This window comes from Microtus ochrogaster, unplaced genomic scaffold (assembly GCF_000317375.1).
Source record: "Microtus ochrogaster isolate Prairie Vole_2 unplaced genomic scaffold, MicOch1.0 UNK4, whole genome shotgun sequence".
In the NCBI taxonomy this organism is placed as follows: domain Eukaryota; kingdom Metazoa; phylum Chordata; class Mammalia; order Rodentia; family Cricetidae; genus Microtus; species Microtus ochrogaster.
Genome location: NW_004949102.1, coordinates 11,655,947 through 11,673,317, shown reverse-complemented (window position 1 = coordinate 11,673,317; position 17,371 = coordinate 11,655,947). Strand labels below are relative to the sequence as shown.

The 17,371-nt window shown below is 48.5% G+C and overlaps 1 protein-coding gene across 1 annotated transcript; it reads right to left on the bottom strand.

The window, feature by feature from the left end:
- Window positions 1-1,900: 1,900 nt before the first annotated feature.
- Window positions 1,901-12,645, bottom strand: Stra8 (stimulated by retinoic acid 8). Its single transcript, XM_026788559.1, has 8 exons — window positions 12,454-12,645; window positions 11,532-11,607; window positions 11,032-11,116; window positions 8,920-8,946; window positions 7,702-7,987; window positions 6,530-6,603; window positions 4,524-4,635; window positions 1,901-1,975 (listed from the first exon to the last, which is right to left on the bottom strand). Exons 1-8 carry the CDS (start codon window positions 12,643-12,645, stop codon window positions 1,901-1,903), a joined length of 927 nt encoding a protein of 308 aa, XP_026644360.1.
- Between the last annotated feature and the right edge of the window lie 4,726 nt (window positions 12,646-17,371).

Genomic DNA, 17,371 nt, shown 5'->3' with positions numbered 1-17,371 from the left:
AGCCGCAGGTGACTGCTCTTGAGAGTATGGGTGGGATGCATCTGCTTAATTGAAAGCCGTAGAGTAGAATGGAGTCTGGAGAATCAGAAATTTTGCCTGGAGAGCTCAGCATAAACTAATGGTGGCTAATGCGTTCTGACCAGCTGGTCCCACAGCCCGCAGAGATGGGACTGATCCTTAGCATCTTGCTCCCCTCATGCCAGACTTCCCCACCCCACAGTAACCCTACTAAGAGATCACCAGGGAGGAAGCAACACGAGACACAGTCAATCAGTCCTAGTTCTGTAACATCCGGCAGGGTCCATGAGAGAGGGTGGGGGTACCGAGAGAAGCTGGGGTTGGTGACAGCGGGGACATCATTCCAGCCCATGGCTCCAAAGACATCCCTGTTTACCGTGCTTCTGGCACGTTCTGCTCCAGGAAGTCACAATTTTGACTACAGAGGATGAAGGCAGGGGCTGGTACTGTGAGCGAGGGGCCAGCCAGAGAGGTGCATGTTGCTTAGGGCCATGGGAGCAGGCTCCTCTGGGGACATTCATGGTTTCTTTTCTGCATGCCAGCCTACTCTGGGCTTGCTGAGTGACTGGGGGTAGCAGCTAAGTGCCTCCTCTTTTATTTCCAACACGAACCAGACCACCAGTGAGCACAAAGGCCCTGGTTGCCCATCTCTGGAAAGCTGCCCCACCCTCATCTGCCCCTTTAGTTCATTTATAAGCTATGAAGCATCGGGCAAAGCTCTAATCCTCGTACACCACTGGAGGGTTCTTCAAAGGCTCTATGGAAATCCGGGGAATTGGAGGCATCCCAGGAGGGCGCCTGTCGGGATCTTGGGAGACTGAGATGAACCACAAAGTACTTGGGAGGCCTAGTGGGAGAGCTATGGTCACTGGAACTTACAAACTGTAAAGGGCCAGGCAAGCCCTTCCCCTCTGCACATCCAATTAGTCAAGCACACCAGAGAGATAGAACCAATGGACGTGCATGGCTGTGCAGACAGAGAGAGATTGACTTTCATCAGTGGGTTCATGTGATCACGGAGGACAAATTCAGCATTCACTGTGGGAGGCAGTGAGGGAGGAAGTGATGCCATGGAGGTCCCCCCTCCTTTCAAGAGGTCAGTCCTTGGTTATGAATGCATTATGGAGCATGATTGGTCATACTCAAAGTCTACTGATTTAAACGGCTGTCGCATAAAAAACTAAATTCACAGAAACATCCAGAATGATATATGACCAAATATAGGGTACCATAGCCTGGTCAAGCTGACACAGAATTCCCTCTCACTTCCAGTGTGGAAGCCCAGGGGTATCCACTGTTCCCAGAATCTCGCCCCAAAGTATTGACAACACTAGCTGTCTTTGCAGCACCCGGCCAGCGGCCTGAAGCAGGAGCAGCAGGTGTACTGAGTTCTGCTCTCTGGCCCTGAAGTGTAGGGTTGAACCGAGCACTGTTCCCAGCCTTCCAGAGCACACAAGATGAGTACCTGGGCTTCAGAACCCTGGAGAACCCACCACAGCCACGTCCTGAGCCCAGAACCTGCTGAGAGGACTTGATACTGCATCACAAACAGGGGTAGATCCTGCCTACAGCCTTCTAAAAAAGCTCGTGGCCTGGGCCTTGGCTACACACGGTATCTTGCCCTCCAGCCCTGAGTAGGGCCCTAGTGTGTGTGTGTCCTGCAACAGACCAGCCCCTTATAGTCAATAAGCCCCAGAGACCAACGCAAGGTTATGCTTCTCGTAACATTTTATAATAACCAGAAACTAAGAACATCAAAAAGGCTTCTGGACACAGCTTTTCCCGAAGAGGCTTGGAAGACAAGGAGGCGTCACCTAGCTACTAGCAATCAAACTTGAAAAGCACGCCCTCCCTCAGCCCTCCTCTTCACAGCCCTTCTGCGTTACAGATCCTCATCATCAAAGGTCTCCAGGCACTTGAGCAACATCAAGTCATCATCGGCCAGAGGGTCCGGTTCCTGCAATTCAGCAAAGGAGAGGCTGGAAGTTAGGACCAACCCGTTTCCAGGCGGAGAGAAGGTCTCAGCATCCTGGGTGTGCTCAACACTCCAATCTACCACCTTTCACCTGCAGCTTCAGGCCGGGTAGGGGGCGTGGTTATTCCCATCTAGTTCAAGGCAGCATCCTTGACTTCCAGGAAGGATGGAGAAGAATTGGCTTCTGCTCCATGCTTGGGATTTCCAGGCACCCATACGAGAGGGAAAATCTTAAAGCTTTACCTAAATACCCGTCGACAGAATATGGTGACCTACACCGTGCTGCACCACGTGGCTGGCTTTAAAGAAAGCATTGTGGTGGTCCTTTATCTGTGGTACAGACTGAGAGGAAAAGAGCTAAGGGCAAGCCGGCAAGACCCGGATAACCATTGTGTTCGAAAGAACACGTAGCTATCCACGGACCGCCTTGGAACGGGTCGTTCAGGAAACTGGTCAAGGCAACTGCCTCTGAGGAGAAGCATGGGATTGTTGGCAAGGACAATGGTAGCAGAGAGATTAAGATTTAGTTGAATATCTTTTGATAACTTTTGAATTTACACCATGTAGATAGGGTACCTATTATGAAAAATAAACACTTAAAAATTAATCTTGGGGTTTTTGATTTCCTTCTCTCTGCCAAGCAGGAAGCGACACCTGCCGTTTGGTAGCCCTGCAGATCAGGGTTGATCCTTACAGAGAGAGTAGGCCCTAGTCAGGTGACACCCAGATGTGGGGTTTGGGCTCTGCAAACCCCCGCCCCCACCCCTGCTCTGGAGCATCCGAGCACTGTCAGAACCACCAGAAGTTGGAGCAAGGCATAGGAGGCCTCTTCACCAGAGCTTCCAGAAGCAACCCAGCCCTGCTAAGGCTTCATTTCAGACTTCTGGCCGCCAGAACGACAGCATAAATCTCTGCTGTTTCAAGTCTATTTAGAGAATGACGCGGGATGCCAACAGAGCTTCGAGCTTCGTTGACACCCTCCCACAAAGGTGGCAGGGGCAGCAGAGCACTGGAGGTGTGACTTGGGAGAGAACTAAACTTCCCTTTCCACACCTGCCATTCTATCCACAAGACTTACTGCACCGCCGCTTTCAGAGCACAGCGTCTGAGGTCCCATCCTCATAACGCTGAACAAGGACCTGGTGGTGCCAGAAATCTGGATGGCCAATGGGACCCCAAGGTTCCTGGGAAGGGTAAAGTTCAAGCACCCTGCCTAGCGTGGACTCCTAACCTCTGTTCTTTGCCTTTGCCCTGTCTGTTTGTAAACTCTTGGCCGAAGGTACTAATTTAACCACATCCAACAGAGAGAGCGGGGCCGTGGCTACGAGGAGCACTCAAGGACTGGTGGGAAGCAGAGAGTGGACTGCAGGGACAGCTACTGACCCTGTGGGGGTTCAAAGTGGTGTGAGCAGGGAGAAACGGGGGTCCAGTAAGAAGCGGGCCAAAGCACCCCTCGGTGTACGGAAATGGTGCCCTCACCACAATGCTTGAACCGAGATGGTTCTATCCTGCTTGTTTAGTCAAGAAAAACCACGACCGTGCATCTGAAAGGGCTGTCCCCTGGTGGTGTGGTCACAAACTCCCGCCCCCCACCCCATGAGAGTTTCAGGAATGGCCCCTGACCAAGACTCCAGTGACTTCTGTCACCATCAGGCATTACGTCAGCTTTCAGGAGAGAAGTCAGGCTTCAAAAGCAGATCCGGAATACCATAGCAGTCACAGGAGACTAAAAAGGCTTACACAGGACTTATCAGTGACTGCTGGGAGCCAGCCCTTGGGAGCCGGCCTCGCTTCAAAGGGCTCCTGTGCACATCTGTGCTGTGTGTTACATTTGTTTATGTCGTGGAATATTTGTTTAATGATGCAAAGGTGTGTTGCATTCTTTTACGGCGCATGTGTTCAACTCTGTGAAGTTGTGTTACTGTGCCTGTCTAGAATATCTGGTTGGTCTAATAAAGAGCTGAATGGCCAATAGCTAGGCAGGAGAAAGGATAGGCAGGGCTGCCAGGCAGAGAGAATAAATAGGAGGAGAAATCTAGGAAGAGAAGATTGAGGAGGGGAAGACACCAGGGGCCAGCACCTAGTCACACAGCCAGACACAGAGCAGGAAGTAAAGAAAGGCATACAGGACTAGAGAAAGAGAAAAGCCCAGAGGCAAAAGGTAGATGGGGTAATTTAAGAAAAGCTGGCTAGAAACAAGTCAAGCTAAGGTCAGGAATTCAGAAGTAAGAATAAGCCTCCATGTGATTATTTGGGTGCTGGGTAGTGTCCCCCAAAGAGCAAAGAGTAAAAATAAATTAAATAATAATAATAAAAAAACAACTACAGATCTGTCCTGGAGGACATTCTTCTGCCACTTCCTTCTGTTCCCACTGCATGGGAGACACTGGACTGAAGTCAAACAACCTTTGAGCAACACAGAGAGGTGACTGGAGTCAGGGTGGGCTAGAGCGCCCTCCCTGCTAAAGGACATTTTTTTTTCCATCTTAAAGGTGTGGGCAGAGGTCTCGCTGTCCCAGCTCTATATTACCTCGTTCAGTGGAGTGTCAGTGCAGCAAAGGCTTTTAAAAAACTCGATGATCTGCAAGTAGAGCTGGAATTTCTCCTCTGGATTTTCTGGGTTGCAGTTGGGAAACACAGAGCTGACAGCAGAAGAAATGGAAAGCATTTAGAATCCTAACCTTTCACCCAGGCCCTAACGACTGGCTCTCTGTGCAAACTTCAAGCACCCGGCTGAATTCTCAAGTAGACCAGGGCTGTTCCTGGAAAGTGTGTACCGCCTCACTGAAACGCCCCATCTGGAAGGCCTGGACAGTGACAACGGCAAGCCTGCCGCTTGTGTCTTAATGTAGTGTTCTAAGCTGTGACCTCCTGAGTGAAGGAATGAGAGCCCTTCTTGCTTTTGGTCTCCTGCAGCACAGCTCAGGGTGTTTGTAGTGTGAGCTCAGCCAGGGAGTGGTTCCCACGGTGCTTTTCCCATGGTTCTCCTGTTTGAGCAAACAGCAGGTTTATTTAGTGGCTCATTCCTCTCTAGTTTTAGGATCAGCTCTGTGCTACCGGTGTCTGTAGGCTGTGAGTGTCATAGGACAGATCTGCCCACACTTCTTCCTGGAAGCAGAGCTTCAGGCTACCTGTACACCCACCTTAGTTCCTACATTCTGCCTCCCTCACCCAGGTCTCACCAAATTTGGGGATTGCCAGGAAGCAGTGCACTGTGAGCTCATCCCACCAATGCATGGAGAAGCATTTTGCAACAAACAGCCAGAACCTTCTATGGAAGGCAGGAGAAGACATTTTAATAGATGGGTTGTTTTTTCTTTTAATGTCTTTTCAGTGGAATGAGGCTTTCCTAACACTGCTTGAAAAGTGTAATCTGGAAACTTCTTGATAAAGTTGTCTTTACAACCCAGTGCAAAAGTGGGAATGTCGGCTTCTGGCTTTGCTCGAAGCCACCCAGGCCATAGTTTCCAGGACTCCTTGCATCCCAGGCTGCCTCTGGGAAGACAATTCACTCTGATCACAGGGATGCGACTGTCCCTCAGTCCCATGGCAAAAACTTACATGCCAGGTATATTTTTAAGCAAGATTCCAGCCAAGACCACAGCTTCTCAATCAGCAGCTGCAGAGGCTCTATTCTGGACCATCACTCTGGGGAAAGTCCTCCTTGGTACAAATAGAGCCAAGATGCTTCTGGCTTTAAATCTTTTCAGATTCCATTTCACATCTTCTCACCATGGTGCCGTCACCCTTGCCTCTCCTTCTCCTGTTTCTCCCAGTACCCCCTCTTTGTACATCTTGGGGATCCCTTCAACTCAAAGCTTATTCCTAAGTTGGCCCATGTTCTCTGTGCCCTATTTCTGGCAGATTAACTGCCACTCCCTGCCTCATAGACCAAAGGTCAGCATTTCCCCCCAGACTTACTTTCTGATACCCAACCCACAGAACGATGGAAGGGTATCAGGACTCTTGTAAAAGAGGCCTTAGTGAGATCTCTTTACACAGAGAAGGTGATGTCTACAGGAACTGGCCCTCTCCAGACATCATCTCGGCCTTGACCTTGAAGTCCAACCTCCAGAACCTCAAATAATAAGAGTCAGTTGTTTCTAAGGTGTGCTATGAAGGGATGGGCCAGTAATGGGGCTGTGGCTGCCCAGAGCAGGCCTAAGTAGAACCAAGACACACAGGGAAACTAGACAAGGAAGACACAGGCTCTTAGAGCCCTGAGCAGACAACTGTGCCAACTCCAGGCCGGGGGGGGGGGGGGGGGGGGGGGGGGAGAGGGGATGCATTTCCTCCTCTGGGAGTTATGTGTCTATCTATCTGTGGAATGCAGAAGAGTAACTACAAACACCTCAGGAATGGGCGCACATACACACACACACACACACACTCACACACTCATGCTAGCACAGTCTCACACCTATAAGGCACGCCCACACAACTTCATGTATGTACGCACGCACACCACACACTCACCCAGAGGTACTCTCATACTCACGTCCACACATCCATACTTTCCCATGCCACCTTCCTCACCTGATGTTAGGCATGTGCTGAACCTCGGTGCTGTCCAGGAAACCTGCCACATCAAAAGCATCTTCAAAAAGGAGCTGAAAGAAAGCACAATGGCACAAAAAGGGCAAGATGCCAACAGTGCAGGTGTAGAGCTGCTGCAAGAATTACATATGTATGCATGCATGCATGCATGTGTGTAGGTATGCATGCATGTAGGTATGCATGCATGTATGTGTGCCATGCATGCGAAACTCAAACACTTAATGGTATTAAAGACTGTCTGCCTCATAAAAGAATGTCATGGACATCGTAGGAGTTCTGAACCAGGAATAGGTGAGTTAAGAACCACCGAGTAACTATCTTGCCAGAGATGCTCATTGCTGACACACAGAACTATTTCTCTGCAGTCAATTCCTTCACTGTGTGATAAGACAAAATTACGACGATTAATAACACGAGAGTACACTTCCAACGTAGACTCGTGTTGTTTACACAGCTTTCTCTCCTGCTTTTTCTGAATTTGTGTCCAAACAGAATACCAAGTGTCCAAACAAATGTTATTTACACTTCAGCTCGGGAGACTTAGCAAATAAAAACACAGTCTGCTTAGGTAAATTTGAATAACAGATTAGAAGACTTAATACTTATTTGGCATAAGACGGTTCCAAACACTGCAGGAGGAATGTTTGAATTAAAAGTGTGATTGGACCTGCCTCCTTCTCTCTGGCACCCACTTATACTGGAAGTCACCCTGAGAGGACAAGAAGGATTTGCTGGCCCTGATTGGGTGGGTGGGTGCTGGCAGATCTGCCTGGGACTCTCACCTGTACCTGGTGTATGCCATTCTTTCCCAGAGGGTGAGCATCTTCTCTACAGTCTTACCCAATTTGCCCCCCTGGGACATAGGCCTTTGAGAGTTTGGCCAGCCAGCTTTCTGGACACTCTTAGTGCCTTTCCTGACATCCCTGTTGTCATGTCAAAGGCAATCTGGAATGGGGCCATGGAAGGGCCCTGTTCTACCAGCGTTCTACCAGCTTTACGTTCCTTTCCCCCACCCCCCTATCTGAGATAGAGAGCCCAGAGAGTTAGTGCCCAGTTAACCTCACAGACCCACACATGGGAGGCCACTAGCTGTCCTCACACATACAAAGGCCCCTCGTGGGTCCTCAGGACCGCCCCACAGCTCTAATCACCTCTCCCTGCGTGGACTCCAGTGAGCAGCTAGCCCCTTGGCTGTCCACCCCGCTATCCTTCACACTGTCCTCTGCACAGGCCAGCTCCAGACAGGCATCTGTAAGGTCTGAGAAGGTCCTGTTCTGCTGCTCCCACGCCTGAAGGAGACAGGCCTTCGTCTCCTCAGAGAGAGTCTGCCACAGGTGGGAGATGGCCGCAGAGGCGATGGGGAGGGTCACTTCCTGTGGGGTGATGATGCCGTTCATGGTCAGGAGGTCCATCGTTTGCTTGTAAAAGTTGAGGTACCTGGAACAGAAGTGGGGTGTCCCTCAGACCTGTAGCCGGCTCCTTATGACCAGGCCACAGCTCAGTCATGGCTACCATTTCTTGGTTTTGTCTCTGCCTTCCCTGGCCCTGGGAATTCAGAAGTCATCTTGAGGGCCATGGAAGACACAGATTTATGCTTCTCCCATTTCTTCTCCTAAGATCTCTGCCTCGTGGAAGGCCTGGCTGCATCAGCTCCCCTCACCATGGAACATTCGGAGGCTATGAAGCAGCTGGCCTGCTGCACTCCTCCTTTAATTTTGGGCTCGAAGGACTCAGCTATGGAGTGAACCTCCTTGTTCCAGTCCATGCCTCTGGAAGCCAACATGGCTGCTGGAGAGTCTTAACTCTGTGGAAGAGGCGTTCAAAGTCTGAGCCAGCGCAGATGTGGCCTGGTCCTCTATCTCTAAAAGGAGACTTTTGAGGTTTGTATGCGGTAGAAGGAGGGGGGAACACTAGAAATTACCGTCAGCAGCACTCTTCCCCAGGGACCCCAAATAAACACCTATTCTAAATAAATAAATTTGTATAGCAGTGGACTTGCTACACAAATGTCACTTTAACAGTGTTTGCCAAGTCCCTTAGCTAGTCTCCATCGGGGTGCTTCCCACATGGAGAGCCTGTAGTTTGGTGATTTGGGACCTGGTCTGAATCTTGCATGCTTGGAGGCCACCACATGGGCCGGCCGGAGTCTGTCCCCTTCCCCACAGAATCCCCCTGTGTGAGTAAACCACACCCCACCCCATTGTGCACACCGTTCAAATTCCTGGAGATCTGGCAGCAGAGTGGAAGAGGCCTGTGAGAGATCGACTTTTTTCTCCTCTTCTTCCTCCTCTTCCTGTCTCCCTTCCTCCTCTCTCTCTTCATCATGTTCTCCTTCCTCATCAACCTTCCCAACAGCCTCAGTGGGGCACCAAGGAGGAGAGCTGTTCTGAGGAAAACTATTGAGGAATACACTGGGGGAGAATACAGAGTCAAGAGAGAGCTAGGCCAATATCGCCAGCGAGTCTACTAACTATATAAGCCAACTGTCTAGGTGACAATCAAGTAACCCTCAGGAATACAAGATGGCAGGCACATCACTTGAAATTCAGTCAATTTACCATCGCCACAGGGTACAGAGGAGAACTTGAGTGCTTATTTCATTCCTCTGTGGACAGGAAGGCGATAAAGCCTGCATGGAGTGAGACTGGAGGGGATTTCTTTCTTCTTGACACATTTTTTTAAGCCCTTCACATGGTGTAATTTGATTTTTAATAAATTTTCCACTAGGCTATAATATAGCGAGTATTTAATATTACATTGTTAATTTAATTAGCATTAAATATTAATTTAGCAAGAATATATATTCAGTAATTATTTACCACAGGCTATAATACACACTCATTGTTAAAAATTTGGAAAACAGGACTGGAGAGATGGCTCAGTGTTTAAGCGCACTGGTTGCTCTTCCAAAGGAGCCAGGTTCAATTTTCAGCACCCACATGGCTGTTTATAACCATCTATAACTCCAGTCCCGGAGATCGAACACCCAGTCTCCAGGTACAGTGCACACATATGGACATACATGCAGGTAAAATACCCATACATATAAAATAAAAATAAAACAAAAATATTTTGACTTAAAAAAATAAAATAAAAATTTGGAAACCAGAGGAAAAAGTTCAGAGAAGAAAGTCATAGTTCTAAGTGTCCACACTAAAAAACAGTCAAACCAAACTTCTGAATAGCAGTATCCCTTCATGCAGGCAGAATTTGGTAGGCTGTAACAAGTAGCTTGGAGCCCTCTCTGGGATGGGTAACCACGGCTTGCACTCTGGGTCTCGTCAGAGGTCAACCTGGACATATACCATGCCATTGGAGATGGAGATGCCACGGGACCATGGGCATAACAGGAGCCCAACGGTTGCCCCTCAAGTCCAAGATGTAGTCAGAGCCACTCTGGAGCCCGTGGGTTCCGTGCCCAGGAAGGGGCATTTGTCAAGTTTTGACAGCAATGCAGAGCAGACACTGTACGCACACACCGTGCATGACAAGCCACAGGCAGCGAGAAATTCAAATGGAAAACCTGACTTCCCTTATGCTTTGGATACCAAGTTCCCCTCCACCCTTTCCCAAAAAGTCTCATGTGTTGAGGGCTTGGTCTCTGTTGGTGATATGGTTTTGGGGAGTCTTGGAAACATCAGATTGTAGGGCCTAGCTAGAGGAAGTAGCACTGGGGTGGGGTTTTGGGGGTATCTTGTCCATGGCCCCTTCTTATCTCGCTCTCTTTGTTTCCTGTCTTCTGTGAGGTGAGCAGCCCCTCCCCTTCCACACATTCCTGTTCAAGCTCACAGGGCCAAGCAACCATGGACTGAACTGTTTGCAACTGTGAGCACAAGAAAACACTTCCTCCTCTGAACTGTCTGTCGTCTCGGGGATCTGAGTCACAGTGATGAGAAGGGTAACTAACCATGGAGCCAAAAGAGGAGAAAGACATTCCTCAAGACAGTCTCTCTGTTCAAGCTTGGCTGTGACGCCAGCTGAGACCCCTCCACATCTGTAACACCCGTCTTTCCCCTAAGGCACCAGGGCTGCTCTGGCTCTACAAAGGCTAATTTGGCTTGTATTTTCATGAGATTTGAAAAGGATTGGTATTTTTAGTATATATATGTATATATCACACCCACCCACACAGAAACATCAAGATACATGGATAAACTCCATGATATCATTTCTCTAAAGTGGTGTGGAAAATTATCAATACCAGATGGGTGGCTAGCCTTCAGGGTTAAAGTGACCTTTCTTTGAGAGGTGAGATGATACAGTTTCACGCTTTTCTGTATTTTTCTGATTTCTGTAATAAGCATGAGTCACTTAGAAAGAATATCCATGGCATGCTATTAAGATAAAAGAGCACAGAGTTTCTCTCCAGAACGAGACAGCTCTAAGTGGGTGAGCCACAGCCCACTTACTGTAAGCCTTGCTTACTGTAAGAGTTCCTCTGCATCGAAGGCTCCCTCCTCCTGGTGCCTGCCAGGTCTTACCTCTCATCCTCTGAGTACATTCTGGCATATTCTTCCTTGACCTCCTCTAAGCTGTTGGCATTCCCATCCTCCAGGTTGTAGGCGCCTATGAGGGAGGTGAGGGCCAGAGTCATAAAGCGAAAAACCCGACCCTTTGGGTCTCTCCTGCCTGTCTGGTTCAGGGAGCCTCGGGAGGGCGCATGGAAAACCTTGACCCTCCCAGGTTTAAAGAGTGCAGTCATTTCCCACTTCTCCTCCAAGACATGAGGAGAGAGCTCAGGTCAGTACTGGTCACTAAAGCTGAGGTCAGGGGGCCTTCAGCAGTGTCATGTTAGGGAACTCATCAAACCCACACAGCCTGGGGACCCTTGCCCATGTTGCTAGGGTGCAAATTCCCTGAGACGGGGGCCAGTTATGATAAACTGTTGCTCCTAACAGGAGTCTGCCAATGTTGTGAAACACAGGCTCTGCCTTCGATGGAAAACCTGAACCGGCCTTCTCTCGGGGGAGGGCGCTCTTGCCTTTGAGATTCAGCAAATTATCCAGGGTTTGTTCCAGCTCTTGGATATGAATCTTCGTCTTATTCAGTACCTGCCACTGAGGACACAGACACAGTTGAGAAGACAGCCTTTCAGAGCTGCAGGGACTATTTTCTTTTCTGGGCCCAGGAAACCCCTTCCATGCAAAGTCCCACCCTTGGCTTTGTCTGTACAGTGGAGAGGAGGTTTGTCCCACTACACAGAAGGCATGGAGATGCGTTTGTATTCTAGAATACCACAGTCTCTGGAAACATGGTTAGAAAGCACCTGCCGGGTGCAGAGGCTGCTTGCAGGTGGGATACAGGTAAGGCGCCTCAGCAGGGTCAGGCTCAGTCTCTCACAAGGGCCCACTGGACTTCTGCCCAAGTTGTGACCACGTGCAACTCAGTACCCTTCCCTCAAAATGTGCATTTGCTAAATACAAATACGTCATATAGCTAGGCGTGGTGGCCTATGCCTAGAATCCCAGAATTCAGTAAGTAGTCAGGAGGAGATCAGGAGCTCAAGGTCAGTTGAATAGTGAGTTCAAGGCCAGCTTAGGATACATGACACCCTGTTTCGAAAAAAAAGGGGGGGAACAAATAAAATAATCAAACACCTTTTTATGTCATCAAAGCGCATTTCACGTGATCTAAGAATAGCAAATGTTCTGTGAATCTGAACTCAGAAGTTTACTCTTCCTTCCCTTCCCGTGAACATGACACGCAAACTCACCGAGTAACCACATGTCTTCCCCGGACCCCTAATGTCCCCTCTTATGTCAGGCTGCTCTGTGGCTGGTCGAGAACCGTGTCTTTGCCAGTTTGCTTTGGGGCAGCAGGGCGGGCAGCTTGAGGCCAGCTCTTGCCTTGCTCTGCAGTCCCCTGTGGAGGAATGTTTCCCACATCCGTAGGGCCCCCCATACCTTTGAGGCTGTGAGATCAGACTGAGAGTAAACAGTCTTCCTCAGGATGTTGAAGAGCCCCGTCAGGGTGGCCCGATGGCGGGCCTGGGACAGGCGTCTGCGGGCCACCCGAGACTCAGGCTGCTGCACCTCTGCCACTGGCTGGGGTGCCCCTTCATCATTGGGATGGTTGCCTTCTCCAGGGGTGGCCATTATAATCTACAACACAACATACCCCTTTTAGCACTGCACATTAAAGGCACAACATTGAGGAAGACAGACGGACAGAAAGAAGGCAGCTCTCAAGGCTGCGAATATACCAATGAGCCCTACACAGCAAGTCACAAGTGAACTCCACGTCTCCTACTGAAGCATGACTCCTCAAATCACAAAGCATTTACAGTGGACTTTCAGTTGAAGGACACTGGGGCTCATCCCTGCAAGATGCCAGCGCATTGCAGGGACTCACAGACATTCATTTCCGCAGCCAAGATTACACCTGAACCTCGAGAGCTCGTCCTTCACAGTCTGTCCAAAGCTGAATGGACTCGGGGTCCACACTGTGTGATCATTCTAACCTTAAGAATGACCCTTCTTTGGTATGGGAAGTAGTTACAAACGGAAATAAAAAATAAAGAAACTCCATCAAAATGTCCACTGTGGATCTGTGGACTTTCACGCGCGTGTATTATACTTCAGGAATAAAGAGGAGCCATAAATACGCTATTGTTTATGAAAGCCAGCAATTACAGGACACTTCTCAGGGGCGTAGGCACGGCCTTGCCATGTCTTGCTTCTGTTACTTTGTAAAGATGACCATTGTACTGATATTTGCCACAGATGAGTCTATAGAGCAGGAGTCTTCCTTTGGTGAGACGCTGCAGAGATTGATATTTAAGGTTTTTTTTTCTTCTTTTTCCAAGATGTTTTCTTACAGTCCAAGCTGATCTCAAACTTGCGATGTAGCTGAAGATCCCCTTGAACCCCGATTCTCCAGCCTCTACCTCCCTGACGCTAAGATTACAGGTGTGCACCGTAACCTAGTGTTATCCATGCCGAGGATAGAACTCAGGGCTTCCTGAATCTAGACCACCATCCTACTAACAGGGCCATGCCCCCAGTCCTGGTATAGAAGTTTTAAGGAGCGGCAAGGTCGAAGACCTCTTACTTGGGCACTACCCGTTTCACCAGAGGAGGCTCACCCTTACACAGAGAGCTCCTCTCCATAGCTCTCTGAGCAGAGGGGCTGCATCTTCTTTCCCTCTGAGCAGTAGCGCTCAGTGCTGCCTGCTAGGTTCTGCTGGGTCCACGCTCCTGAGCTCAGTGCTTCAGGACAGGGAGTTCACAACACTGGTAAGAGTCTGACCAACTTTATCACATGACAATCATTCGGAGATTCAGACCGATAAACTCAGGCTGAAGCTCAGCTACAACTGTAACCAGAGGTATGGCCTTAAAGAGGTGACTGGTTACCCCATCTGTGATATCCCCTTATAGCGTCAAAGAGCCGAAGCCATAGAGGAGAGGCTAGTGGGAGACACTTAAAGTTAATGCTACTAGAACCTTCCTAAGATTTTACAGTATCTGATAGTCACAGCCAAACCCTCTTGACTTGTAGGGAACCCGAAGCTTTTCCAAGGCAGTGCCAATGCCCATGAGTTGGTTTCCTCTAAGGTGCACACAGATACACATAAAACCTTCTCTTCTAAAAGCCTTCACAGGTGAAGGTGTGTTAAGAAGTCGGCTCTCCGCAGTGAGAGGAGACAGAGCAGGAGAGAGTGTACAGCCTGGAATTCCAACACCAGGAATAGCAACTCAGCTCCTAATACTCTTTAAAAAAAAAATCCAGAATTTTCCAAAGATCAGTTCTTCTCACTACCCCACCCCACCCTGGCAGATGAGATTCTGCTAAGTAGCCCAGGCTGGCCCGGAACTCTCCTCCTGTCTCGGCCTCCCGAGTGCTGGATTACAGATTCGCAAGAGCATCCCTGGCTCACTTAGGTTCTTTGACCGAAGAAATTGTTCCTATTCTGCCCACTGACCTCCATTTTACAGCTCCTGTCATTTTTCCACCTATAAACACTACTCATCTCCACCCCCAGCCCTGGTCTCTACCCATTTGGAGCTGCCTTGTTCTTCAAGGCCTACTTTAAATCTTAATTCCTCCGAGGAGCTTGCCGGTCTGCCACACTGGCTTCCAACTGAATCTTGTTTTCCTAACGTGTCGATGGGACCCTTGGTGAGGCTCCATTTCTCAAGTGTTGGAGGGATCCTCCCACACACACGTATGGCAAAGTACAGCACCATGCAGCCAGATATGGTTAACTCCATCACCCCTTCCAGACAGAAGCAAAGAACACTACTGAGCTGCCCACAAAGACAAAAATCTCCCAGGCATGGGGAGGAGCAGAAGCGATGTTTGAATAAGGCAAGGGAAAAGAAAATTAAGAGGAAAAAAATGGGATGAGAAGAAGGAATTTTAATTTCAGTTTTCTCAACCCATAAAGACTTGCTTGCATTCCAAGTCTTCACCATGCCGTGAATTCAGTTCTTAGCAGAATTCACAGCGAGATATCACCAATTAGAGATGGGCCAAGGAGTCCATCGGAGCCAATACGGGGCACTTGTTACCTAAGATCAGTAGAGGGAGATCACACAGGGGCAGGACAACCCCATTCTTACTCAGGAGACTGGGCATGGCCAGGGGAGTGATGTGTATGTACCTAAGATGACCCAGGATGGAGGGAACTCAGTGTGGGCAAACAGTTTGCAGGATAACATTGGTTTTGTTTCTGCAGTAGGGATGGAGGGGGCTGCTTTGTTTTTGAGGTAAAGTCTCAAGATTGTAGCTAGTAGTCTCAGCCTCCCAAGTCGTAGGACTAGAAGTAAATGTTACTATGCCTAACTGAAACCATTTAGAATAATCCCAGGCAGACCGAAGTCGGGGCTCCCATCTGCGATCCTTTGCAGGCGGCAGGAAGACCGCCAAGAATTCCAGGCCAGCCTGGACTACAAACTGAGACTCTTGACTCAAAAAATTCCCAAACTTGAATTGGCTACACAGATCAATTGGTAGACGGCTTGCCTAGCATGCACAGGACCTTGGCTTTCATCCCAAACCCCACAGAAACATAAAACTAGGTAGGAGGCACTTGAGAAGCAGAGGCAGGGGCATTAGGAATTCATCACCTTGACCTATGTGCCAAACTCAAGGCTTCCTTCAGTGTTGCAAGACCATTTCGACAAGGAAATGAATAGCCTCTCTCTCCAAACCAAACAAAACACAAGAAGCAAACAAAAACCAAACAATCGAGGAATGAAAACAAAACAATATAAAGATGCCATGGAACTCATTATTTTGTTTGATAACCTTTTTTAAAAAAAAATCAATTAAAAAATGAATACCAGGAAAGGCTTTGTCTAAAATGGGAGATAATAAAAAAGGAAAGAAAAAAAAAATCCAGGCATGGATGTCAAGGAGCCGTACTCAGAGAGAGAAGAGCCAATGTATGTGCTGTATGGGGGAGATGCAGGTCGGCTGTAAACATGTGTAAGGCCCAAGTCAGAATGCTCACTCTCTATTTGCCAGTCATGTGACCAGAACAGGCCAAGAAACTCTTTAGATCTTACTTTCTCTAGCTGTAACCAGGAGGTAAAAATTCCTTAACTACACGGCAGTCTAAACTCTCTTACGTTACTTGGCCATGGTCAAGAATCTGTAACTACCTGGAGCAAGAGCAAGTGACACACCCATTCACACACCAGCAGGGGATGGGGGTGTGAGCCAGCGCCTTAAAGAATCAGTGACAAAAAATGTCTACTGAGCACTTCCTGTGTTCCAAGCCCATTCATCTGGGCACCAAAGAATCTACAAGCCCTTTAAAAATGGCCTGAGTGGTAACATATTTTCCTCTCAAAAACTTACTGCTGAGTTATGTCAGAGTGGGATCAACTTGCCAGGCAGTTTTTCCGTAGGGCAAAGCAAAATGGTGGCTTCATTGATAGCGTCTTCCAAAAAGGGAATTTTTGACAATTCAAACTGCCATGGCCATATTTCTTAAGATATCTCATCTATACCAAAGCACGCCTTTTCTCTCTACTCTTTCTCCTCCTCCACCACTCCCCTCCCCACCAGTCTCCTTACGTAGCCCTAGACGGCCTTGAACACAGGATCCTCCTACCTCAGCCTCCTGAGTGCTGAGATTACTGATGTAGCCCATGTCATTACATGATGGCTACACCCCCCATGCCAAGGTCCAAAACACACTTTTCATAGCCAAATATTTTCCTATACAAACTCCACTTAATACTAACTCAGAACTAACGTTTCACCAAGTTTCCCTAGGCCAGATGTGGTGGCACATGCCTGTCTCAATCAAACAAAAATCTAGTGAACAAACCAACTAAACTAAATGAAATTTACTAGATGAATTAATTTTTTAAAATTCCCTGGATTAAATAAAAATAAGTGTCCTCATTTTTTCCAGGTTTCAGAAGAACTTTCAATTCTTTTTAAACTTAAGTTTAAAATATCTCTAAAAAGCATTTGAGTGTGAGCCTTTTGTAATTAGCAGACTGAAGGCAGAACGGTGCAATACGCTGGATAATGTATTTGGGTTGCCTTTGATTTCCTATGCCCATTTGATTGTGTAAAAGAAAAAAAACAGCATCACTATCAAGTTGAGGTGATACACAATCTATATATAGGAGTTACAGACCTAAGCTCTGGGAGTCGCTGGTGATCCACATACATCATATAGGACACTTGATTGACAAACACACATCCTCTAGGGGTCGCGGGTGGCAATCACATGGGCTGTAGGAGTCGGGGATGGCACACACGTACATCCTCTAGGGGTCGCGGGTGACCACACAGGCTCTAGGAGTCGGGGATGGCACACACGAACATCCTCTAGGGGTCGCGGGTGACCACACAGGC

What these genes read in the sequence shown, in the direction of transcription:
- Stra8 (XM_026788559.1), bottom strand. Translation starts at nt 12,645, where the DNA reads ATGGCCACCCCTGGAGAAGGCAACCATCCCAATGATGAAGGGGCACCC. An exon ending in ATGTACTCAGAGGATGAGAG is followed by an intron (nt 8,947 to 11,031) that starts GTAAGACCTGGC and finishes ATTCCTCAATAG; the next exon opens with TTTTCCTCAGAACAGCTCTC. An exon ending in TGGAGTCCACGCAGGGAGAG is followed by an intron (nt 6,604 to 7,701) that starts GTGATTAGAGCT and finishes GCTTTCTTTCAG; the next exon opens with CTCCTTTTTGAAGATGCTTT.